This window comes from Taeniopygia guttata, chromosome 18, assembly GCF_048771995.1.
Source record: "Taeniopygia guttata chromosome 18, bTaeGut7.mat, whole genome shotgun sequence".
Lineage (NCBI taxonomy): Eukaryota > Metazoa > Chordata > Aves > Passeriformes > Estrildidae > Taeniopygia > Taeniopygia guttata.
In genome coordinates this window covers 2,771,826-2,797,005 of record NC_133043.1, presented here as the reverse complement: position 1 = coordinate 2,797,005, position 25,180 = coordinate 2,771,826, and the positions used below count along the sequence as shown (strand labels likewise).

Below are 25,180 nucleotides of genomic sequence, written 5' to 3'. Positions count from 1 at the left end.
GCTGTTAAAGGTGTAGGCAAAGCTTTAAGGCTGGAGACAGATTAATTGGTTCAGTTCCTGGTCCCTTGGCTTCACAGGGCCTTGAATATTTGCTGATTCCTGCTTTGGAGCCCTTTTATCCTGCCCAAGGAGTGTCAGCAGAAGGGCACTCTGCAGCAGAGCTTCCTCCTTGCACCACCTCTTCCACTTTACACCCTTCCTATTTTCCTCCAAAAACACAAAGATCCAACCAAACTACAAAAGGTGGTTTTTTATCAAATAATTTACCTTACACTGGAGAGCAATAAAAGAAAGTGAGAGCGTTTGGGAATCACCTTCTACCTTGAATGCTGGCATTTCTTGGATGAGGTTCCAACCAGTCCCATGAGATAGTGGCTACAGCCAGACCAGGCAGCATGGGATGGACACCTCTGGATGTCTGGGATCTCTGGAATGCTCTGCCAGGCAGTGTGGATGACATCTCGGGGTGCCTGGAATTCTCTGTGCCAGGCACTGTGGATGGACATCTCGGGGTGCCCATTGATGCTCCATTCTGGACAAAGTGGGATGGACATTTCGGGGTGCCTGGAATGCTCTGCCAGGCAGTGTGGATGGACATTTTGGGGTGCCTGGAATTCTCTGTGCCAGGCAGTGTGGATGACATTTTGGGGTGGCTGGAAGGCTCTGTGCCAGGCAGTGTGGATGACATTTTGGGGAGCCTGGAATGCTCTGCCAGGCACTGTGCATGGACATCTCAGGGTGCCAGGGTGCCTGGAATGCTCCCTGAGGGGCAGGGCTCTGTGCCGGGCACCTGCTCAGGCACTGCTGCACTCATCAGCTGTGAGTGCTGTTACTAAACTTGGCACTGCAGCTGCCTACAACTCCAGCAGATATTTCTAATTTTTAGCACAGTGGAAATTTCTTGAATCACTTTTAAACTCAGATCCCAGGGAGGAAACCTCAAGTGACTCATCCCTCAGTGAAGGCACTGGCTCCGCGGCAGATGTTATCGGAGAGAGGAGCTGCTGGAGTGTCCAGCTCACTTGTCTCCTCAGTCCCCAGTGCCAGAGCAGCCGTCCTGTGTGGATCAAGTGTCCTAAATACCAAAAGGGAGAGATTGGAGCCACCCTCCCCTCCGTGCCTCGCTGCTCACCCCGTTCCCTGGCTGTTGTCAGGGAAGGGAGCCCTCGCACAGCGGGGTGAGTCAGAGGACGGGAGGGATGCGGGAGCGATGTTCCAGCTCCTCACCTTCCCCTCTGAGCTCAGCCTCAGCTCGTGGCTGCCTGCTGGCTCCAGCCCGGGGCTCGGCTCCCTTGGATGTCCCCAGTGCTGGCTGAGCTCTGAGCACCCAGGGAGGTGCTGGGTGGCACAGAGCACCTGAGGCCACCCTGGTTCCCAAATATTACTCAGGCTTTTAGTGACAGGACAAAGGGGAATGGTTTCAGAGTAAAAATAGGAGATTTAGATTGGATGTTAGGAAGAAATTCTTCATTTTAAGGGTGGCAAGGCCCTGGCACAGGTTATCCCAAGAAGCTGTGGCTGCCCCATCCCTGGAGGTGTCCAAGGCCAGGCTGGACAGGGCTTGGAGCAGCCCAGGACAGTGGAAGGTGCCCCTGCCCATGGCAGGGGGTTGGACTGGATGGATTTTGAGGTCCCTTCCAACCCAAACCATTCTGTGATTTTATGATAACTGCCCTGCTCTGCTGAAAGCCCCAGAGCCTTTGTGATCCCTTTCTTGCCATAGAACTGGGAGGTAAATTCAGAGTGTCCTGCAGGGCCAGGAAAGTCCGAGGGAGTTGCTGGTGTTTCCTGGTGCCCTTTGCCATCATCCCACTGTGGTGGTTTCAGTTTGAAACCAGGCAGAAACACCAATTTCGTGTAATGGTTTCAGTTCACCAATTTGAGATTAATTGGCAATGCACCAATTAATGTGGTGGGCTCAGTGTTGGCTAAATGCCCACGTACCCTTCAGAATGATTTACTCGTTTTCTTGCTGTGAGATGGAATTAGGAGCAAGGCAAAGCAGCTCCAGCAATCACAGCTCTGCTGGCTGCTCAGAGTCCAGGGCCTGAATGGCGGCTGTGAATGTGTTCAGGGGTGGGATGTGGCTCATCTGGGGAGGGAGTGTGTCGGAATCTGTGGGTATTGACGATTCTGAGATTGTAGAAAGTCTCTGTCTGTCAGCCCCGCTGCCAAAGCAGAAGCCATAATTGGTCTGTGCTGGTTTCAAGGTTGTTTATTCTGTTTATCTCTAACATGTTCTGCTGCCCTGCCGCAGCTCTGTCCTGCAGGGCAGCGTGTGGGGCTCTGCCTTCAGTGGGATGTTACAAACATTAAATACCAGAAACTACCTGTGCTGGATTTACAATAACGTGCCAATATCTGTCACCTACGTTGGACAGTGTGTCCCCAGCCTAAACCAACAGAAAAATGCCAACACCACAGTGAAACATGGAGGGCATGAAGAAGGAGAAAAAGGACAAGACACACCCAATTTCCTCCATCTTGTCCCCTCTGAACCCCTAATCTAGAAACCTAAAATTTTACTTTTGCACCTGTGTCACACTTAATTATTACTTATATCAAACACTCAGAGCTGGTATTTTATCCTGTAAGATTGAAAACTCTTTTCCATGGACAGAGATCACAGCCAGTGTCTCTCGGGGCTCTCTCCAGGGGGGTTCCTGACCCCTGCCAGGGTCCCAGGGCAGCCAGGGCAGCCAGAGGGAAGCCCTGGATTCCCACAGGAGTGGCTTTCACGGAGCAGGTTTTCCCTGCCGTGGGCTGGCAGGAGTTACCCTGTCCTTCCTGCAGGTCCTGCTGCACCCCAACAGCGGCGCCGCGGGGAAGGCGGGTGAGATCCAGGCGCTGCGGCTGGCTCAGTACAAGGCGTTCTACACCACAGGTACCGCGTCCCTACACAGGTGGTAAAGTCTAGGAAGAGGCTTCTGCAATTCCTAGATCCCTGCAGATGCAGGTGACAACCAGCTCAGGTTAATTCAACCAAGAGCAGACCCAAGGACGTGCTGAGCTGGGGCTGCAGGGTGGTGCTGCAGCCTGGGGTTGGTCTCAGGAACGCTCTTGGAATAAGAGCTGGGATGGGGTGGGAATGGGCCATTCTGGGTGGGTGAGGAATACAGAGGTGATCCTTGCACCTCTGTGACTCCCATTTTTCTCCCATTTCCTCCCTAGGAGGGGCCATGGCCTGTGATGGCAGCACTGGGCCAGCACAGCAGCACCAACCACCCCTCATTTTCAACCTGGACCGTGACATGCAGGAGCAGGAGCCTCTGGACGTGGCATCCAGGGAGTACCAGGCAGTGCTGCCTGCCATCAGCAGGGCTTATGCCCAAGCTCTGCAGGACATTGCAGCAGACAACGTCTCGGTTGCAGATTATTCCCAGGATCCAGCTGCAATTCCCTGCTGCAACGTGCAGCACGTGGGCTGCCGGTGCCACGGGGCTCTCGGAGCCACGCAGGATCCCCACGGGGAAAGGAGAACACCACGGCTTTGCCTTTAAGCAAATAATTGCTCAGGCTGCTCCTTTCCCAAGGGTGGTGTCTGAATTCCAGGCTGGAGGTGGCCATGGAGAGGGATGGAGGCTCTGGTTCCCTCTGCTCTGTGCTGGGAAGAGGGAGGTGAGTTGGGTGTGGGCCTGGAGGAGCTCACAGAGCTCCCTTTGGACTTTGGGCATGTGGAAGGCTTTTTGTAGGCCCCTTTATCTGGGAAAGAGACAGCTCTTGGATTAAAACTACCTTCTGTGAAAGCTGGCTGTGGGAGAGGATTCTTTTGGGAAGTTTGCTTGGTTTTCCTCTGAACAGAAACGTTACAGGAGCAGCTGTGGGAGCACAAGGCAGGGGAGGATGGGGCTCACAGCCTCTGGGCAATCAGCCCTCCTGCTGCAGAGACCCTGAAGTTTGGTGGCTGCAGAGAGAAAATTCCTGCCTGGCATGAGGGGAGTGCTGTGAGAACAGAGCACCTGCCCCACCAGCCTGCTGAGTTCATGAGAGGGGTCATGGCAAGGCCCAATGTCTGTGGAAGGAAGGAAGGAAGGAAGGGGATCCTGGGCTGCCCCTGGGGGCTGCCATCCACATGGGAAGGATGCTCAGCTTGTCCTGCCATGCTGGAGCTCAGGACTGCACTGTGACATCCTGGGGTTTGGGAGAGGCTGTTCCCTGCAGGCGGCAGGGACAGGACTGGGGCTGCTCCCCATCAGCTCTCAGCAAAGAGAAAGTGTAACTGGGGGGTTTGGGAGAGGTCCCTGCCCTGGGGTGTCCCAGCAGATCAGGGCTCCAGGCAGAGGAGCTCCTGATCCCAGTGCAGGCACAGATGGAGTGAAACAGCTCCTGCAGGGCCGTTCTGGGCAGGTGCAAAGGCCTGGGGAGCTGCAAAGGCAGAAATGAAGGTGCAACTGAAACCTGAGAAACCACTGGGATTTCTCAGCAGTTGATTGAGGGTGTTCTGAAACCATTCTGGATTCTGATTTACACACACACATCTTTCTTTGGCCGTTAACAGGACTTGTGTGGACTCACCCAGGTGTGCTGCCCTCACCCCAGTCCCCAAAACCCTCCCACTCCCTAAACTTAATCCAGACTGACACCTCTAGGGCCCCAAAAAGAACAGCAGGAGCTGCCAGGGACAGACTGTGACTTTATTCTGTCTTTCAACATAGCAAATGACATCTTCTCTAATATCACTGCAAAAATACTTTGCCTGGGTTAAAATAGTCTGTATATACTGTACAAAGACATAAGTTTAATATCTCTTCCTATAAGTACATTTATACACATAAAACAGCATAAATTAGAAAAGGGACAAATGGGTATATAAAATTCTGGTTACATACAAATCTGATTAAATTAGCATTTACACTGTGGTTCTAACATAAGAGTTTGTTAAATAGAGCCATGTGCATACAGTACATTGACACCCCACCCAGACACAAATTAAAACAGGGGCTAACAGGGCCAGGTGTTCACTTACACAGAGGAAAAGGTCTGGCCCACCTTAATTTATATTTTTTTTCTCATCTGGGGACTCACAGATCTGTTCTTCGAAACTCCTGGCTTTTCCAAAGCACCTCCCAGCAGCTGTCCTAAGCGTGGGTGTTTTGCTTCTGCTCATGACCTCTTCGCCTTGCCCGGCTGACCTCCACGGCACAAGATTATCTACCAAAATCAAAACAGAAGGGCCTTACTTTTCCCAGCACCAGGGAGTGTTTCCAGTTGGTTTTACGCACATGGGAGGAGCAGGGGGAGGGATGTCCCGCAGTGTTTTACTTTCCATTCAAAGGCAGATTGGTGAGAGGTTTATTTATTTGCTCTCCCCCTCCCCAGATTTACAGTCCTGGGAACAGGAACCATCTGGATCAGTGGTGAGTGGGTCTGGCCTCTGGCTGGCTCTGGGCTGAGCAGAGCCAGGCTTTGGGGAGTGCAGTTCCTGGGGGTGAAGTGCATTTGCCTCACTAAGTGCTCCCCAAAAGCTCAGCTCTGGCGTGGCTGGAGGGGAAGGTTCGTGCTGGGGTCTCTGGATGGATCCCAGAGTTCAACTCCAACGTGTTAGACAGGATTAGGGGAGGGAAAGCCCAGCCTAAGCACCAGCAAAGCCTCTGAGTGAAAGAGTAAAGCAGCAGCAGGACCCTGATTCGCCTCCCATCAGCCACTCCTCCACAGAGATCCTGGGTAAGATGTGCCCCTGCTCCTGTGGGCAGCCTGGCACAGATCTGCCCCAGCTCCTGTGGGCAGCCTGGCACAGATCTGCCCCAGCTCCAGCCTTGCCAGCTGTGACCTGGAAGGGATGTGAACCCCACAGCTCCTGCTGCAGAGGGTCTCTGCCAGCTCCTCCTCCCAGGTCTGCCTCTCCACGAGCTGCAGGACCATCTCTGGCCAGGTTTCCAGGCATTGACACTGGATGGCACAATTCCCAAGGGACCTCTGATAATGTACTGATAAGCTGAGCTTAATCCTGCAAGCCCCAGCTGCCCAAAATGCCAGGCTGAGCTGTAAGGGCAGGAGCCAGGTTCTGCCAAACTCCCTCATCCCCCATGACACATAATTACAAGCAGAGCCTCAGTGGAAAATCTGTGGCCTTTCCTCTGCTACCAGCCAGCTGTTAAAAAAAGAATCACTTAAAATAATTAAGTGTCCATATCCATGCAACAAAATGAGGGAAACACCATCCAGCAAACAGCCAGGAGGAATCTGGGCCAATAATGCTTCCACAGAGGCAGAGATGAATCTGCAGCCTGCCTTGTTGTATCCAGACCTGTGGTCTGGACAACAGAAGGGTGTGTGGACCCCAGGATATGGCACTGATTTCTGCCCTGTTGTAGATCTCCCTGGATTTTTTCCCTCCACCAGGCAGCAGCATCCTTGGCAGCACAGGAAACTGCCCAAACTGTTTTGGAGCAGCCAAAACTGATGGGAGAAAGATGGTTTTTAAGAGTGATGGAGTATCAGTGAGGGGAAGCTGCCTTTGAAGAGCTGATTGCAGTCACAATTGACTTAATGAAATGGCTCTCCTGATAGAACCTTCACCTCTAGGCCCTGCAGCCAAATGCAGGATGGATCACCTATGCCTGGAAAGCACTGACCAATTTGCTGAAAGAAATTATCCTTCCTACTGAATCCCAGGAGTTTTGGGCAGAATCCCCAGCAAGGCTGTGCTGCTTGCAGAATTCTGTAGAATTTATTTTGCCAAACCTCACAGCACCACCCCAAAACTGCAGTGCCCTGCCTGGCCCAAAACACATCCCAGCAGCTCCCTGCACCACTGGAAACCTCACTCCCTGCTACACCACAGACCAGGGGTGGCTGCTCAGGCAGGTGAGCAAAAAACAGCCCAAATGGCCACAGTTTTGTAGCCAGAGATGGCTTTGCTCTTCCCACCCTGTAAAATCCTGCAGGGTGAGGGCTGTGCAGCCTCCTCCCTGCACATCCAGCACAGCACCCTTGGCTTCACCCCCTGTCCCCCTCAGTAACACCTGAGTCCTTCCTGCCCAAGCCCAGCAGTGACTTGGGAGTGCTTAATCCATCCCATCCATGCAGGAATTGTCACTGAACTGGTTTAACCTCCTTCTGCAACCCTGGCACCACCAGCAGCAACATCCATGTTCCCTCTTGTGAGGCCACTTTTTATGAGTCCTCCTTGGGCTCCTCATCTCTTCTCTGATCTGTCCCTCCTTCCACTTAATGAACAGGCAGTGTTTGACAGATTTTATGTCAGGCTGAAGCTGGTTTTCCTCAGTCTTTAACAGCTGAGCCTCTGAAGTCTTGCTTGAGGTCAAGGGAAGACAAGAGGTTTCAAAATGGGGAGAAACTGTGGGGTTTGAGCACTGCTGTTTCTCCAGAACCATGTCTGAGTTCAAAGCCATACCATGGGCTGCGGGTGAATATTCCATTTTGTCACAAGTTTTGAGGTTTTGAAAAGTCTTTTTGTTGCACACTGGAAAACAAACAAAACCCTTCCCATGTTTCCGCAAAGTCGAACGCTGTCAAAACATTTTTGTTGGATAAGGTCAGGTTTTCTCCCCCTCCTTCTCTGCACAGGAGTGACCGATGCCTGAAACCCCCTTCACTGGGACTGGAGATCTCAAGTGCTGAGAAAACAGCCAAGTCCAGTGAAATCCAGAGCATCCAAACATCCTGAGTGCTCCCACTGCGAGGGCAAGCCCCAAACCCAAGAGCAGGGAGCTTTATCTGGAAGCTCCATTTGCTCAGGCACCGTTATCAGGGAGTATTTTTGGAAAGCACCTTCCCTTCCCACACCACCTCCTCCCTAACAATACACTTGTCACTGCTCTGTCAGGTTAATGACAGGATTTGGAGGGATCAAAGTTCATTTCATACAGCACCTGCTGTGCTACAGCAGGGGTTTGGGGCTGCTTTCATCCAGCACAGTCCCAGCAGGAAGCCTCATGCAGGAGCAGCGTGATTCCTGCGTGCTGGCATTTGCTTGTCCCCAAACCATGAGTTCAAGAGCAGGTTTAGCAGAAGGAAACAAAGGATTTCTCTCTGTCCCTGCTGCTCCTTCCAGGGGTCTGGGCCATCACCTTCTCTGTGGGCACAGTGAGGGAGATATTTTAAATATCCTTCTTGAGTAATGGAGCTGGTCAAGTGGGAAATTCCTGCTCCCAGCTTGCAGCAGGGAATGTTGCAGGTAAGGAGAGAAAAAATCTGAGGGTTGTGTGAGTTGAGCTGGGTTTAGGTGGTGCTGGCTCAAAATGAGCCAGCCTCCTTTTATCTAACACTTTGCCTCAGCTCAGAGGAAGGTGCCTCACAGAGGTCAGCTCAGCACATGGAATGAATCCTGGGATAAGGTTTGTACTTCCTCCTTTTCAGGCAAAACTCCAACAGCAGGATATGTAAAAATGAAGTAAGGAATTCCAAAAGCCTGCCAAGGCTGCAACCTGAAATCCATTACAGTATTCTGCTGCATTACTGCTATGAAGACATCACTGATTACAACCAGATCACAGCACACACCAACATTTGTCCAGTTAGGGGTTAGATACTTAATTAATGAGTATGGAATAGGAAAAAGAGCCAGAAAGACACTGCCAGCTGAAGTTAGATTGAAAAATCCACTAGCTCCTTCCAATGGTAACTGAGAAAGTGCCACATAAAAATCATTAAATGGTTTAAAACTCTGCTATTCCTTTCATCTTTGTACTTGGAAAAGGAGTTTCCTTCTCAGTTACCTTGGAAATGAAGAGACTGGTGAGGTTCAGGTATGTTCCAGTTGCATTCCATGAACTAATACATCTGACTGAAAATGCAACGGGGTATTAAGTTTTTATTTCTAACTTGTTCCAATTAAAACCCTTCCTGGTAATATTAGAAATCTGCTGAAGGCACAAAGGTTAGGTCTGGGCTGAACACCATTCAGCAAGTTAGCTCAGATCTATCTCTGCTCAGGTTTGGTAATTTTTGCCCCATTCCCAGCTGCTGCTTAGTGGGGGTGTCATTTTCCTGGCACTGTTCCTAGAACCCATTCAGTTATTTTAGGCTTCACAGTGAGCTGGGACAAGGAGGGGGCAATGGAATCTCTTCTGGGAGAGGTTACTACTTCCTTCTTAGCATGAGGGCTGCACTGCAGGTTTAGGGGTCCCGAATGCTCACAGGAGGAAACTCATTCTCATCATCCAGACAGACTGGTCCAGTTGCAAACTCGTGCTCTGGGATAACCTCCCCCCGCAGGGCTCCGCCGTCCTCCGAGTAACCTGGCCAGGGGAAAACACCAAGTGTTACTGCAGGAAGGGAGGGGAGGGGGCTGCAAACAAGCAGCGGACACTGTTACCACCTTTTCAGCACTGAGCTGCTTCCTCTGGCTTCATGGACTGAGGAAGAGGAAGGTGTGTCCATGGATACTATGGATAATGGATGAACTACATGGCCAGCTCCTGTGGCAGCAGCTTTCCTCCTCCTGCCATGAACCTAAGCACCAATTTCAGAGTAAGATCTGCATTTGTATTGGATCTGACACTTGGGAATATAATGAGATAGTCATCCAGTGTTTTCTGCAGCAGTTTAGTGCAAGGTGTACCAGCTTCAGAGACTCTGTGGCAATCTCACAAAAACAGTGAGCCCTGATTTCTACACCCATGGTTACAAAACCTGGAAACCACCTGGCAGCAGCTGCTGCCTCCCAAAGGGTGGTCCCTGCTCTGCCCTGTGGCACAGGGAGCAGAGCTGGCACAGGAAGCAGAGCAGAAAACTCGTGCCCTGTTTTTGTGGCAGGGGATGAACCAGGTGAGCTCCAAAGTCCTCCTGCCCCAGCGTGCAGAGCACATGTGATCCTGGATGAGCCCTTGGAATGTGGGACGCTTTCCACTTTGCCCCAGGTGGTTTTGTGGCTTCTGCCTGAGGAAGGGCAGGTGTGGTGCTCACCTGGCATGGTCGAAGTTGAAGGCACTGTACTTTGTCTGGCTACAGTTGCTGCATAAGATTGAGGTACTGGAGGCTGAAGGTCGTTTTCTTTGTTCTCCTCCATCTTTCCTGAGCCAAGCAGACTAATTGTACAGATCAAGAGAGGGGAGAAGAGTTAGTTCTGATCCTGACTGTTCCTCCCCAGCTCCAGCTAAGACAAGCCCATACATCCACATCTCCTCTAAGCACATCACCCATCCCCATCACTGCATGCAGCAGCCCCAGCAGTGCTGTGGACAGGGGAGCATTGTGCTCCACAAGGAAAGCAGGGGGTGAAGAAGGAGATAGGGGAAGCACCACTTCGGCTGGAGGACAATGCTGGCATGGGAACAGAAGGGAACAGACTGACCACAAAAGCTTTAGGTTACAAAGGCAAACAGTGTTTCTAATCACAGAGGGGGCTCCAAAGGGCTTCCAACAGGAGCAGACTAGATGGGAAAAGCAGCCCTGGCTAGTTTAGGATGGGGTTTGAGCAGAGATATCATATGATGTAATGTAACTCATGACCCAAGGGCCCTTTTCAGCCCTCTGATGCTCAGAGGAGCCCACATGACAAGGCTGGGGGCTGCGGGCGGCGCGCGCTGGACAGCGCAGCTTTGAAGTGCTTTTGTTTTGTGGCTTTTCCAAAAGCTGCTGGCACTTTCCTGGCCGGCAGCCACCTCCCGGCCTGGAGCACATGTTACATCTCACCCCACCCCAAAGGCTTCACATCTGGAGCCAAGCAGCCCAGATGTGTGCGGGGGGGTTACGTGCTTAATGGGATTTGCATATGGCCTGACCAGCGGCGGGGGAGGCTCTGTTTGCACAGAATCCCAGAATGATTTCAGTTGGAAAAGACCTCTGAGATCATCGAGCCCAACCTTTGACTGATCACCACCAGCCTGTCACCCAGACCAGGGCACTGAGGGCCACATCCAGTCATTCCTTGAACAACTCCAGGGATGGTGACCCCACCACCTCCCTGGGCAGCCCCTTCCAATGCACAACAACCCCTTCCATGAAGAAATTCCTCTGCTTTGGCACTGGGCTTTGTTCACAGAAGCTCACAGTGTCACTCCACACCATCCTACCCCCAGCCAGCTCTCCAGCACCCACTCCAAGCTGGAGAAGATGCTTGCTCTCCTGCTACCATGATGGTCAAAGCTCTGCTGCTGGGGCATCTCCTAAAGCACAGCCTGCTCAGTCTAAGCTGGAATGTCCCACAGCTGCCAGGGCATCTGAGATGTCTCAGGTTTCTCCTGCAAGAAGCCCTGTGTCCCCGCCTGCTGATGCAATTCCCAGGCACATCTGCCAGATCAGGTAGCTCCAATAATTTCTAACTTTCTTGCTCAGTTTCTAACTTCCAAACTCAGTTCTAATTTTCTTGCTCCTACAGCTCCATTTTGTGCTGCCAGGTGAGATATCCCTTCATTTCTTAAAATACCAGCCTCTGTATGAGGTGTGAGAGGAGGCAGAGCTACCTGTGATTTTTAATTAGGACACACTCCCCTCCATCCTGTGGGTCCAGGTTATAGATGTAGAGATGTCCATCCGACGTCGTCACCAACAGCCGAGGCAGCTTCTGAATCCTGGGGGGAAAAGCATCCTGAGGCCACAAAGCTCCCACACAGAGACACAGCATCACCCACAGCACGTGCTCTGCAGGCAGGGGGGCGAGGCAAGGCTGGCCTGGCCCAGGGGCAGCAGGGTCAGTACGTACGTGGACAGGGCACAGATGTTCCTCTGGCCAGAGATGTTCAGCCGGACGGTGGCAAAGGCTCGGTCCTGGCTCATCATGCCCGACACCTGGGCAGGGAGGTAGTTGGTGGCAGCCTGGAACATCTTTCCCATGTAACCACTCCAGGTTGGAGGCTCCTCTGGCCGGCTGAGGGGGTCACAAAGCAGCGTCAGTGGGGTTTACCATGATCAGCAGGACAAAATATCAGGAACAGACCTGATCTCATGTGGGTGAAGGGTTTTCTGGAGCACCTTTACACTGTGCACCAGCCTGGCTGGAGAAGATGGGCCAGTGGCACCTAACAAAGCCACAGAGCCCTGGAGAGGCTGACAGCAGGGGTGCAGTGTGTGGCTTTTCCAAAGAGTGAGTCCCTCAGGACACCACGACACTGTGCAGCTGGAATTGCTCATGGAGAGTACATGGTGAGGACATGGAGAGCAGCTGTGTAAACACAGACCTTTGAAGCAGGGACAGCCCTGGGGCAGGCAGGTTAAACCAGGCTAATCCCTCACCTGTCTGTGAGATGCTCCAGTTTGAAGATGTGCACGGTCTCCGTGTTGCTGGAAGCACAGAGGAACTGGGAATCCATGCTGAACACCAGGGAGCTGATGTTCACATACCTAGAGCCGAGCAAGGACAGCACTGGTCACCCCCACAGCAATTCATTCAAGGGGAGCTGCTGGGTTTGGCTCACAGAGGAGTGGATGGGCAGGAAGGAGAACCATCCATGGTGAGGATCACCCTGCACAGCTGCTGCTGAGCCCATGGGCTCACTGCTGAGCCATTCCCTAATCCCTTTGCTCAGCAGGGCTGGGGGTAGCCTCGAGCTAGTGACAAACAGCCAGAGAGGTGGAAATGTCCTTGCTCACAGAGCTGCCTGTGGAGGGAACATCTGTGCCAGCCTCACTGCAGCTTCTGGTGCTGCAGAGACCAGGGAGGACATCCAAAGTGCTGAACAGTGGGATACAAACAGCAGCTCCTGCACAGGTTCAGAAAGAATGAGGTCTCTGACAATTTTGGGGACTTCATAACTTCAAATAAGAAAAAAGAAAGGACAGAGTAAATGGAGTGACTCCATGTCTGTTCCCTGCTCTGTGACACACTGGAAGGAATCAATGAGCTGGGCACAGCCTGGTACAGTGACATTTCCAGCTGATATGTTTGCTCTTGTTTTCCTTCTGCAAAAGATGCCAAAGCCACCAGGATCTGACGTTGCCCCGTGTCCCTGTGTTTACATTTTGGCTCTGGGAGCCCTCTGTATACTCGTCACTGCCAGAAGAATGAACTGACCTTTTCATCCCTCGCCGGAATTCATAGAGTTTTTGCCCCCCAGGAATGGAAAATACACGAATGACTGTGCCCTGCAAAAAATGCAAATGGAAATACCACGTAGGAGCAGGCCAAGGAGCCTGAGCCCTTTCCCTGACACACCCAGGAAACTCAGGATGTGCAAAGGCTCCTCCTGTTTGCCAGCTGGGCTCAGTCTGATCCGATACACTGAGCAGCCAGCAGCCCTTCTGTGCTGGCTGTGTGTAAGAAGGGGCAGCTCAGGGGTGCTGATGCAGCCCTGGGCAGAGGGAGGGTACTTGCAAGCACACTCACTCACTTTCTCAGAAGCACTGGCCAACTTGGAGCCGGTGGAGTTGAAGGCGAGAGCAGCCAGAGGCCCATCGTGGGCAGGAATGGCGCAGGCTGTTTTCTGTAGGGCACAAGGGAACGTGAGTGCAAAGGGACATGCTGCTCCTTGGACTGTGAGGGCAGGACATTCCTGCCTTGCACCCTATCCACACCTGCTGATAAGGATTCACAGAATCATCATGTGCTGATGATATCTCCTAACATCCTCAGCAGTTTATCTCTGCCCTGCCCTGAGTTCATTCCCCAGCTATTACGGCCCCTGTGATTACAGAACACTCACCTCAGGGGCAGAGAACCCCAGCTCCCTGCCTCTCCAGAGCTCAGGATTGTGCCTGCACCCTCTCCAAAGCCTGGCCCTTCCCTGTTGGGATGACAGCTGGCTTCCCTGCAATTCCCTGTGCTGCACAGCAAGTCCTGCTGCAGTGACACCACCCTGGTACCTGCAGGGAGCCCCAGCCCTTGCAGCACCTCTTGGAGCAGCAGCATTTTCCCTGTGCTCTTCTCCTCCCCTGCTGCAGATCCTCAGCCCTGGCTGCATGTACAGAGCCACCAGCCTTATGTAATCAAAGCTCTGGCATAAACAGCAGATAATCATGACCCTGCATCCAGCCAGGGATTTCCAGATTTCCTAAGGGGACTTTGGACACTTTGCCCTCTCCGTGACTTTGGGTCAGGCATCCCCTCCAGCCCACGGTGTGGCAAAGCTGCTCCAGATCCTGTGCTGGAGCAGCTCCAACCCCCCTGAACCGTGCTGGCCACATCATTCCCATGGGATCCGCTCTTGACGCTCCCACAGCAACCCCAGTGTCAGCCTGGCAGTGCCCTCGGGCTGCAGGGCAGTGGGTCACGTTTCCCTGAATATCCTGTGCTGGGAGATGCACTCCTGCTCTCAGAGCTGTCTGCTCCGAGCAAGGGGGTATGTCCAGATGTGCCTGCCAGGCAATTCCCTCGCACTCCAGCTCGGTGGAGTGTATTTATTCATCCTTCCCAAGGGCCCCGTTGGCTTTGCTGTGGCTCTGTTTGTTTTCAGCCCCTGCCGGTATCCAAAGGCTGAGCCTCGCACTTACCAAAGTATTTCCGTCGTAAAGCGCGATCTCTCCGCTGGTCGCGCTGCCGGGATAAGCCAAGTAGGAGTTGGCGTGGTTGATGGAGAGAGCACACAGACCTGGCAGGGGGACAGGGACACGGCTGAGGCGGGGAGGACAGCGGGGTTCAGGCTCTGGCTCCTTTGGGCTGCTGGGCCCGGCGCTGGCCCGCGGAGCGCCCAACACCTCGGCCGTGGGGACATCTGCTGGCACGGGACAGAACGGCGCTGTGCCCTGCCACCCTCCCGAGCACAGCGAACACAGACACGGCTTCTCGGCACGCTCTGGGCTCCCCCCTGCACTATCTCCCCGGAGAAGACAGGAATAGGAGCATGAAACAGCGAATGTGGGTCTGAGGCTGACCGCATTCCTGTTCAGCCACATCTGGACAGGTCCAGATGTGCACAGGGGGTAGGTGCAGGGTTGGAAGCTCAGAGGAGCGGCCCATGGGTGCAGCTCTGTTGCAGCCTGGCTGAGGGCAGTGCCATTTCCTTCTGCTCTGAATGGAAAAGGGAAGCAGAGAAAGACAAAGGAAATGCGCCAGCTGTGCAGGGAGTTTCCGGCCCACAAGGAACTTGAACGTAGCGAAATTTTAAGCATAGGGGGGATTCTTCCCTGTAAGAGCCATCTGGTTTTGTGCCAACATGAGCACAAAGGTTCCTAAATGCTCCTTTCAAAGTGGGCAGGAATTACAGGATGAGACAGGGACGGATGGATACGTGTGTATGTGTGTACATCCATGCACTTGTCCCCCAGGTGACCTCGGGAAAGAGCATCTCTTCCTGCCTCTCCTGCCGCTGCTGGCTGAGGATGCAGCCCGGTGACTCCTGTCCCACACCAAACGTGCCTCGCTCGCTTCCTGCCCCACATCCGTGTGCTCAGAGCGCTCCCAAAGCCGAGCCGAGGCTCCAGCACGACCTGAGCTTCCTGCCCCGCCGCGGGGTCCCACCTCACCCCCCGTGCCGAGGAAGCCGCGGGGTTAAAGGCGGCGGGGCAGCCACACACCGCACGTAGCCGGGACGTGCCGTGCCGTGCCGTGCCGTGTCAGGACACGGCCCTGGCCCCCGCCCAGCGGCAGCGGGGACGGATCGGCCGGAGCTCTCGTTTTAGGTCATTGTTTATAACCAAACAAAGAGACCGCAGCGGAGCCAGGAGCTGCAGGATCAGCCAGAGGCCCCAGGGATCCGCTCCCCATCCATCCAGAGGCTGCACATCACGCCAGGAACGGCGCGCCGGGAGAGGCACGAGGAGCACGGCAGCAGCACAGCGCCGGCAATTAAACGGCAATTAAACGGCAATTAAGGAGGGAGGGACGGGAGGAAGGCAGAGATAGCCCAGGGACTGCTGCTGTGATGAGCATCCTGCCCTCTCCGGATGGTGATCCCCGGCACGGGCAGCGCGGGGGGATCGCACAGACCTTTCCGACAGGATCGGGGAAGGCTGGACTGAACAAAGCGAGCTCTGAGCGCCGGCGTGAGTCACCCGCTCCCTCTGCTCCTCTGGCCGGCAGAGCAGCCGGAAAACCAGGCCAGGGGAAAACACAGCTGTGAGTGTACTGGGCTGACCCCAGGGACACACAAAGAACAAGGATCACACGGCCACGAGCAGCCTCTGAAGATGCTCCTCTCCCCTCATCACCAGCCCCCTAGCCATGGTGAGGGCTGGTGCTTGCAGTGGTGGGCTCAGGCAGGCTGGCACTGCTCAGATGGCATCTCTGGGAGTGCCACGTCACAGGTGGCTTCCTCAAGCAGCGTGGAAAAACGCTACTGTGTCCAGGAAACCTGGCCTTGCCCTCAGGTCAGCAGGTACAGGCACATCCAGGGCTTGGGGGGAGCCACATGAGGTGGTTTCCAAAGCTGCAGTCGCTCCCAAGATGTGCCCCCACAGCACACAAGTCACCCCAAGCGCTGTGACCTCCTTGGTTCAGATCCTGTCACTGATCTGAATCACATGAAAAACAACTGTCTTGGACACTGTGGGCATTTTCCTCTCCTACGTGGAGAGGAGGATCAGGGGCCAGGTGCTGGCCAGGAACAGGCAGAGATCTCACTGTGACTGGCCAGTGTGGCTGCAGCAAACCCTGGTCCTGCCTGTGCTGCTGTCACTGTGCCCAGGGCACACACTTCGGTGGGGTGGCACATCTTCCATGTGCTCCTAAACCCCCCAGCACAGATTCCCACTCCTAAACAAGCTGCACAAAGGCTGGACTGCCCCGACCTACTGGACACACCATCCTTGGGGTCAAGCTTGGGACCAAAGCAGGTGGCCCAGGGACAAAGGGGCACTGCCCTTGTCACTCAGCTCATTTCAATGACAGCTGCTGCAGTAAAAAGGGTTTAAAACACTAAGCCCATACCAGCCTTGTGATCTGCAGCATCCCAGTCCTGCCCTGCTGCTCTTAAACCATGACCTGATCCTCCAGCCCTTCTGCAGAACAGCTCCAGGCCTGGGTATCCCTGCCCATCCTGCTGCTGGGCCTTCTCAGGAAGGTTTTAAACTTTAATTATATTTGCAGCATTTAGCATGTTTAATCCACACAGAGAGCCCATCTGCTGAGACCTGAAGTAGGTCAGGGGAGCTGCTGGCAGAGCATCCCTTGAAAGCCCCGAGGCCAAGCGTGAGCACATCAGCAACTTCCCAAGCACCCAGCCATGAAAGGATGCTGCAGCTGAGCAGGACAGCACAGCACCCCGGGCACACAGCCAAGCTTCCCTCTCTGCTGCTAAAAATAGCCCCTCCCAGCAGCAGGAAAGCCGGATTCACCCTGTGCCACACACACAGGATCTGTGCTGCACCACCTGCCCTGCCCTGCTTTGCAGCCCTCATGCAGTAACAGCAGGCAGCTCCTGGGAACTCCCTGGCAGGACTGGTGCTGTGCCTGGCTGTGTGTCCTGTCCCCAGTGATCACTCTGGGAGCTGACCCCAAGGGGAAGTCAGACCCCTCTGCCCATCTCTGCTCTCCTTTGATGCATCTGCTCTGCACAGAGCAGGGGCTTGCTCAGGACAGAGCTGGGTGACAGCACCAGGCCTGACAGAGCTCAAGGAGAGTTTGGACAATGCTCTGGGCACAGGGTGGGAAGTTGGGATGCTGCTGTGCAGGGCAAGGAGTTGGATTCAGTGATCCCTGCAGGTCCTTTCCAACTCTGCTTATCTCTGATTCTCCCAAACCTGCCTGACTGCCTCCATGCATTTCTGACTTCCCAGTGCTGGATTAGGATGCACAGGCCACAGGCTGGTTTAAATTCTAACAATGCTGTGGCTCTCCAAAGCTCCATTTCACACAGCTCTCCCATGCTCACCTGTTGTGTTGGGGGGTGTATCCATAATAGTCTTCAAAAGCTTCATGTCCTTGATGTTATGGATGTAAATGGACTCTTCCAGGCACACCACCAGCCTCTGCAAGGACACAGGAGACATGCATAGAACCCCACCAGCAGTGCTCCACACTTCCCAAACCCAAACTTTTGATGTCAGACAAACTCAACAGGAATTTCCCACACACTGAAATGAAACAGAAATGTGATCTCTTCTGCTTCTCCATCCCCTCTCACAGCGGGGTTTGTACGACTCCTGTTTTGAGAGTTTTTGCATCCAGTCTTGCTTTAGAGAGAAGGCAAAACACCTGACTTCTCTGCTCCTCTACATCTTCCACATCCCCAGGAACAGGAAGACCCAGCAGGGTTACCCCTGGACTGCCATCTATCCCTACCCCAACTTTCCTCTGCAGTTCTTAAGGAATTATGTGTTGATCACAAAGACCTGACTGCTTGCCCGTGTGCCTCCACAGGCCCTTTGCCCTGACTGCTTCCTGATTTGGGAGACAACATGCAGGTGCAGGGTCTGCCACTGCTGCTAAGCTTCATGCATCTGTCCAGCACATGAGTGCTTCTTTTCCCATTTGGCGTCAGCAGGGAAGACTCTGCTTCATGTGCCCTGCAGAACTGCATGAACACAGAGCTGAGACACATTTGTTCAGGGACAGTCACCCTTGCACCATCTTGGCTGAGGGGCTGGGATTTCCCAAGTTCATGTGCTTGTACCCCTTCTTCTGACCCTGCCAGGAACAACCAGCCAGCCACGAGGAGCTGCCAGGCCAGGGGGAGGCAAGGCAGAAAGGCAAAGGGAAGCCTGAGGCTGTAACCTTAACCCTGGGCCAGCATCTCTGTGGCCACTCAGCTTTGTGTCTCAGCTTGGTCCAGATCCCTGCGTGCCACCATGGAGGCTTTTTGCACAGAGGCTTTTTTTGGGACCAGGCTTTGGGTCTGGCTGAAGGGCTGAGCTTTGTAAGCCCAGCAAGTGCACAACTTCACCTCCCTTAGTGCCAAGAGTCCAGAAGCACTACAAACATCCCAATAAAAGCCTAAGCCCAGACCCCATCCATCCTTAAGTTGGAGCACCAAAATCCAAGTCCAGGAAGCCTCCACCTCTTCAGAAATGAGGCCACTTATGTAGTATCTAAATGTGGAGCTTAGTCACCAACTTGAAACACCCACATTAAAAATCTCTGCCTTGCTCCACCATTACTCTCAGATCAAACTCTTTCCCACTTCTATTCCTGCTAACCACAGCATCTGGGGCTGTGTCACAGCCATTTTGCATTTCCAGGAAGACTTTGCCTTTTCTACAGTAAGAGCCATCCACTTGCAAGCAGAGGAGTATTTATACAGCTGATTTGGGCAAAGCCACCATGTGCTTTCCCAGAACGGGCTGCTCTTGATGTCCAGGTGAAGGGAGGCTTCCACATGAAGGCAAAGCAGCAGCCAGAGATGCTGGTGCCCACAGGGACAAAATCCAGGAAAGGGGATGTGAAGAGGCAGAGGAGGTCTGGACAAGCTCAGCAGGAGCTGGAGAGGGCTGGTTCACCCCTCCTGGCCTCCATGCAGCCCTGTGGCCATATGAGGGTCACTGGGATGGGGTTTATCCTCACTGTGCACACAGACAGAGCCTCAAAGAAGGTGCTGTGATTGCTACACGGGGTCAAGGCATTGCTGATTGTCCAAAATGTTACTGCCACCAGCTCGTTCTGTAGTTTGAATGGATCAGGTCAGATAGCTGAGCTGAATTTGGGGGCTGAAATGGGTTTGGACACAGCTAGGTAAACACCTCAAACCTCTCCAAAGAGCTCAGCAGGGTTTCAGCAGTGAATGAAAACCCAGGAGTTTCCCAGCAGTCCCAGAGCACAGCCTGATTCCCCACTTTGAGACAACTCAGGATTTACCTTCACACATTCAGAGTTATCACGGACCTTGGAAGTAAGAATTCCCACAACTGAGGGATTTGCTTGTTTGCACAATGAGGACTTTTTCACAGAGAGAACAGATTGAAACATGCACCTTTTGTTTGAGACCTGCTCCTGGTTAATTTGTCACCATTTCCCTGAGTTAATGCCTTGTCTGGGATTTGTCCTTCTGTGAACTCCCAGTGGAGTGCAGCTTTCCTACAGAAGCTCAGGTAAGAATTCAGGTGTCACATGCAGAATCTGATGGGCACCAGTTTAAATCCTGAATGTAGACTGAAATAATGAGTTCTCTTCAACCTACCCAAATTGGGAAGGTTTAGATGGGATATGAGGGAAAAGTTATTTGTGAAAAGGATTATTAAGCATTGAACAGGCTGTTCAGGGCAATGGTGGGGTCACCATCCCTGGAGGGATTTAAAAAAAGTGTGTGGATGTGGCACTTTGGAACAGGTTTAGTGGTGGCCTTGGCAGTGCTGGGGAATGGTTGGACTTGATGGTCTTATTGTTTTTTTCCAACCTAAATGACTCTGTGATTCTGTGTTTCTAAGCATCTTCAAATCCTTCCAGGTGTGTCTGTGGCACAGCCTGATGAGCTCAGCCCAGGATTTGAACCCCAGCTTAAAATGCAACCAAGAAACATGGATGCAAGGCTGGGACTGTGCATCACCTCCAGGCAGCACATGGGGAGTAGCCTGAATTTATTTTATTCACACCAATCTCCTAGAGCTGCTCAGCAGAACCTCCCAGTTTATTTTTACACACACACACATCTATCTGCAATTCAAAGGAAATATTTCTTTTGCCAATTTCACTGTAAACTTAAGTGAAAAAAATCAATTTAGGACAGATTTAATTGTAGTGCAGGAACTCCTGGTCAAAGACAGCTTTCCTGGAAGCTCAGCCCAGAGAGCCTCACTGCAGGTCTCATTGTTGCTAACTGAGGAGAGGCTGATTATATACAATTACCCAGACTGCTTATTTCTTCATTGTAAAATGTCCTCTGCTTCTTAGGGCATATACTTGGAAAATAATTATGGACAAAAAGAAAAGATGACTTCAAATCCTCCAAAAGTGCTCAGGGCTGTATGAGGCTGTGTCACATCAGAGAATAGCACTCTAAAAGCCTCACTGTAAGTGGCCTGAGTGGATTTTATACCTTTAAAACCTAACAAGGCTGCTAGCAGTACTTGGAAAGCAGCATTTTGCCTTATCCACAGAGTTCAAGTTACTCCTGAACTTTTTGTAACCAACTTTGAAAGTCTTATTTCCAACCAAGATGGCAGAGGTGGGCCTGAAGTCAGGCTGTGGAATCCAAGGGAGGGAGGAACCTGGAAAGGTGTTTTCTTGGCAGAGCTGTGTCCTGAACAGGCAGGAAAGCAGATAACAAAAAGCCTTTGTGTAACTGCCACCAAAACAAGGCCTTGTCTTCATTTTCCTGAGGGAAACAGTGGTGGCTGAAATCACAGCCCTGCAGCTCCTGTCAGAGGCCTCTCATGTGGGGCTGGGAGGACAGCACAGGCACCCACCCCTCCAATCCCATTCACAGCCTCCCTGCAAACCACCCAGGCTGCTCCCAGCTGGAAAGGCAAAAGCAGCAAAGAGCCAGAGTGGGATGACTCTGGCTAACCCCTCTCACCTGCCGGTTCAGCCGGATGGACAGGATTTTACTGGAATAGCTGTAGTTGCAGATCTCTGTCCCTTTCTTGAAGTGGTAGACATTCATTTGCTGTGGCTTGGCATGGCTGACCACAACCACAAGGCTGCTGGAGAACAGACGCTCCACGATGTAAACATCTGGGATTTCATCTGGGCACACAAGGAGAGCAAGGCAGAGCTTCAGCTTGGCTTGACTGCAGCAACAAGACTCAGCTCAAGAGGGGATGGGGTGGGGAGGATCTGTGCTAAGGTGTTACAACATCATTTTTGTGAACATTTTCTCATGCCTGGCACAAAGCAGTAAGGTGGGAGCAGGAAGTGGTAAAAGAACCTTCCCCTGAAGGCAGAAATGAAGCACCAGAGAACATATCCACTGGATGAACACACCCAGTTCTCCTTGACAGTGCTGCTGTGCCCCTCTCTCCTGGGCAGAGCCCAGCTGAAGCTAATCCTCAGGCCCTCCAGCTGCACTAGAGCCTTGGGAAGGGGATCCAAAGGGAGGAGCTCCCTGCCTTTGGTCAGGGGAGTTTCCTGGGGAAGTGTGAGAGGCTTACTGAGGTGATACAGGAGCTGGCTGTGGCTTGGTGTTTCTTCTGTGTGGTGTCTGGTTTCTCCCAGCCTCCCTGGGGAAGCAAACAGTGGCTGCTGTGTATTGCAGTGACTGTCTTTGGGATGGCTCCTGCTGTGAGGAGAACACCAGGCAATGGTGCTGGTGGCTCTGCACCAAAATCCCCAGGGACTGCAATTTCCAGCGTGCCCAGCCATGAGCGATGCTCACTTTGGGTATTGGAGGATCAAAGGCTGCCCCACAACTGAAATGTGGGGCTGGTTGTGCCTCAGCCCATCACCCTGTGTCAACAGCAGGGACCTGTTTCCCCTTGCCTGACTCTGGGCAAGGAGCCTGGACCCTGCTCCAGATGAGGCAGCTGTGTCTGATTGCTGAGGCTCCTGCAGCCAGTGAGAACACATCCGGTGATGAACATACCCAGCTGGGAAGTGTTATCTTCAGTGCAGCTCAGCTGAAGCAGCCTGGAGACCCTGCTCCATGAGGCCAGGCTTGTTTTGGGCTGTTCAGTGTGTGCCACATGCTGCTGTGAGCACAGCTAAGAGCTGCAGGCCTGCTGGGAGTGACCTTCTCTACATGGAAAACCTGTTAAAAACATCTTGCTTGTAAATACCACACTGGATTAAAAGCCTGGAGTTCTCCAGCAGCTGTGCTGGAAGCATGTGGGCTGCTACTCATGTACCTGAAACATTCCAGTGGGAAACTGCCTCGGAATGCTGGGCTGCAGCACAAACTGCTGCTGTCAGGATGGCAGCAGTGGAAAAGAACTGGGCTCTAACAAAGCTGAAGGACTCTCAGAAATTTAAGGTGCTGCTGGTCAATATTCCTCCCCAGGAAACAGGAGACTTACTGCTTTCATGGACCTGGTCCAGTTGCTCCACAGAACTTAAGGAGAAAAGTCTGTATCCAGTTGTGGTTCCAATTGCCAGGGAGCTGCAAAGACAAAGCAAAAACCTGCTGGCTCAGAGCTGAAGCCCTCCAGGTGACAGCAAGAGTCCCTGCAGGGATGGTGTACTGGTTTTGACTGGGATGGGGATTTTTTGCCATATTAGCTTGTACAGGGCTGTGTTTTGGCTCTCTGCTGAACACAGGGTTGATAACCTGGGGATGTTTTTGCTATTGTTGAGCTGTGCTTGCAGAGTCAAGGCTTTTTCTGCTCCTCACCCCTGCAGGGAGGAGGCTGGGGGGGCACAAGGAGCTGGGAAGGGACACAGCCAGGACAGCTGACCCCAAGTGACCCCAGGGACATCCCAGGTCATCCAGTGTCAGGCTCAGGGGATGGAGGAGGAGGAAGGGGAGGACATTTGGAGTGATGGCCTTTGTCCTCCTGCTGTCCTGGGGATGGCTGAGCCCTGCCTGCCACGGGAAGTGGGGAATTAATTCCTTGTTCTGCTTTGCTTGCATGTGTGGATTTTGCTTTAATTATTAATCTGTTTTTATCTCAGCCTGTAAGTTTTCTCACTTTCACCCTTTTGGTTCTCTTTCCACCTCACTGAGCGAGGAGTTGGCTGGAGTTAAATCCTGACATAGGGGAAATGAGTAGTTCCTGGCACAGTGGTCTGTGAAGGCACAACTTCAGTTTCCAACCTAAATAATACAGAGTAACAAACTCAGGAATTCAGTTCTCCATCTGAGGCTGCTGCAGCCTACAGAAGGCAAGTACCCTCAGAGAGAGCAAACTCATCCTCTCCTAGGGCCCTGTGGCTGCTGGAGGAACAAACGGGTACAGATCTACCTGGGAGGATGCAGACAGGACCCGAGGGTCACACAAGGGGCTGTTTCCTCAGCCAGGGGCTGATCCACCTGCACTGACAGTGACTTCTCAGGGCTGGGGAAGCTCTGCTCCCACTGTTAAGGGTAATGTGCACAGTCTTGCCAAGCGCTGTCTCTGCCCAGGTCCAGATGTAGTAAGCAGCGAGCCCTAGATCTTAACCCAGCAGCCAGTCCGTAACAGCAATGCACAGCGTTTGTCCTGGGGACAGCGACCAGCAGGTTCCTGTCAGCAGCACATCCACATCCCTCAGAGCACCCTTTGTTCGGGCACACCAACGCACAGCTGGAAAGGAAAGGGCACTTCCAGGAGTGAGTGAGGCCGGTATCTCTGATTGTTGTCTCGTTCCCCAGGACCCGGGCGGATCCTGGCTCCGGGCTAAGCCGCCACATCCGTGCACGGCTCGCTGCTCCGGCAGTGTCTGCTGTCCGGCCTGGGAACGGCTCTTGGCTGGGAGCAAGTACAGCGCAGGCAGCGAGGCCCGCGGCTGTCATTTATCCGGGGCGGGGCGGTGCTGGGGCACGGCCGCTCGCCGGGAGCTCCGGGCGGTGCTGGTGGCCCCGGGCAACGCCGCCAGCTCCCGGCTGGCCACAGAACGCCCAGCAGACACAGCCCGGGGGAACGCCGCTGCCCTGCGGCCCCCAGACGCCGCCGGGGCCGCGGGGGAGGCACCGCCCGGCGCGGCCATCGCTGCCAACGCCGCCCCGCCGGGCCCGCACCGCCGTGGGTGCTCACCCTCAGCCCGGAGCACCCGACCGCGGCCCGCGTGTGCGTGAGGGGAACGGGGAATCCCCCGGGCCGTCCCTGTGGGGACCCGCCCGCCGCCCCCCGCGCCGCTTACGTGCAGTCCTGGTTGTAGGAGAAGCAGCTGAGCGCCCCCGGCGCCTCGGCCGCGGCCTCCATGGAGCGGGCGCGGCGCCTCGGCCGCTGCGGCCCCCGCGCCCGCCCCGCCGCCGCTCCGCCGCCGCACGGGCGGTGCCGCCGCCCATTGGCTGGCGCGCCGCTGATGGACGCGCGGAGTGACCTATGGGATGAGGAGCAGGCGTGGCGGGCCCGCCCCCCGGAGTGGCGGAACCGGCTGCCATTGGCTGGCGGCGCGGAAGGGCTGCGTGGGGCCACGTGGTGATGTTGTGGTTGCATCAGACGGGCGCGGGCAGATGTTGGGGAGCGCGGCCGCTGCGGGGCTGCGACGGGGACACGGCGACAACGGGCTGCTGCAGGGTCCGCGGTGGCCCTAGGGAAGGCGTGGGCGAGGGGATGGGGCGGGGAAAAGTGGTGGTGACACCGCTGACCCGAAAACAAGTCAGTCTGCCTCTCCACTTCCTTGGCTAAACAGCGCTTTGAAGAGTTGTTTTTGTCTTTTTCCAGCGTTGACATCCTAAAGCAAACAGCATTTGTGCATCACTCCTGTGCTTAACACCGCTTCTGCCGTGGGGGGGTCAGATCTACGAAAACACGAAGGAAAACAAACCTCCGAGCCAGTCACTAAATGACAAATATTCCAGGAGTCAGTGCGACGACATCGGCAGCGCACAGGAACGCCGGGGCAGAGCTGCAAACCCCTAATTAGATGAGTAATCCTCATGTGAGTGCTGAAGTC

The 25,180-nt window shown here is 53.8% G+C and overlaps 2 protein-coding genes across 3 annotated transcripts in view; one reads left to right on the top strand and one right to left on the bottom strand.

The window, feature by feature from the left end:
* Positions 1-3,746, top strand: part of ARSG (arylsulfatase G) — a 30,042-nt gene extending 26,296 nt beyond the window's left edge. For both annotated transcript variants that reach the window (XM_072936923.1, XM_072936922.1), the window contains exons 11-12: positions 2,794-2,884; positions 3,172-3,746. In XM_072936923.1, coding sequence (XP_072793024.1) covers positions 2,794-2,884; positions 3,172-3,500 — 420 coding nt within the window. In that variant the 3' untranslated portion in view covers positions 3,501-3,746. The remainder of the gene's footprint in view (positions 1-2,793; positions 2,885-3,171) is intronic.
* Positions 3,747-4,613: 867 nt separating this feature from the next.
* WIPI1 (WD repeat domain, phosphoinositide interacting 1) lies at positions 4,614-24,577 on the bottom strand. The gene is made up of 13 exons (XM_012578483.5): positions 24,422-24,577; positions 22,660-22,742; positions 21,225-21,394; positions 17,649-17,745; positions 14,332-14,429; positions 13,233-13,325; positions 12,917-12,987; positions 12,139-12,246; positions 11,609-11,773; positions 11,370-11,477; positions 9,871-9,992; positions 9,103-9,203; positions 4,614-5,151 (listed from the first exon to the last, which is right to left on the bottom strand). The coding sequence occupies exons 1-13, from the start codon at positions 24,481-24,483 to the stop codon at positions 5,104-5,106; spliced, it is 1,326 nt and encodes a 441-aa protein (XP_012433937.2). The 5' UTR covers positions 24,484-24,577; the 3' UTR covers positions 4,614-5,103.
* Positions 24,578-25,180: the final 603 nt, after the last annotated feature.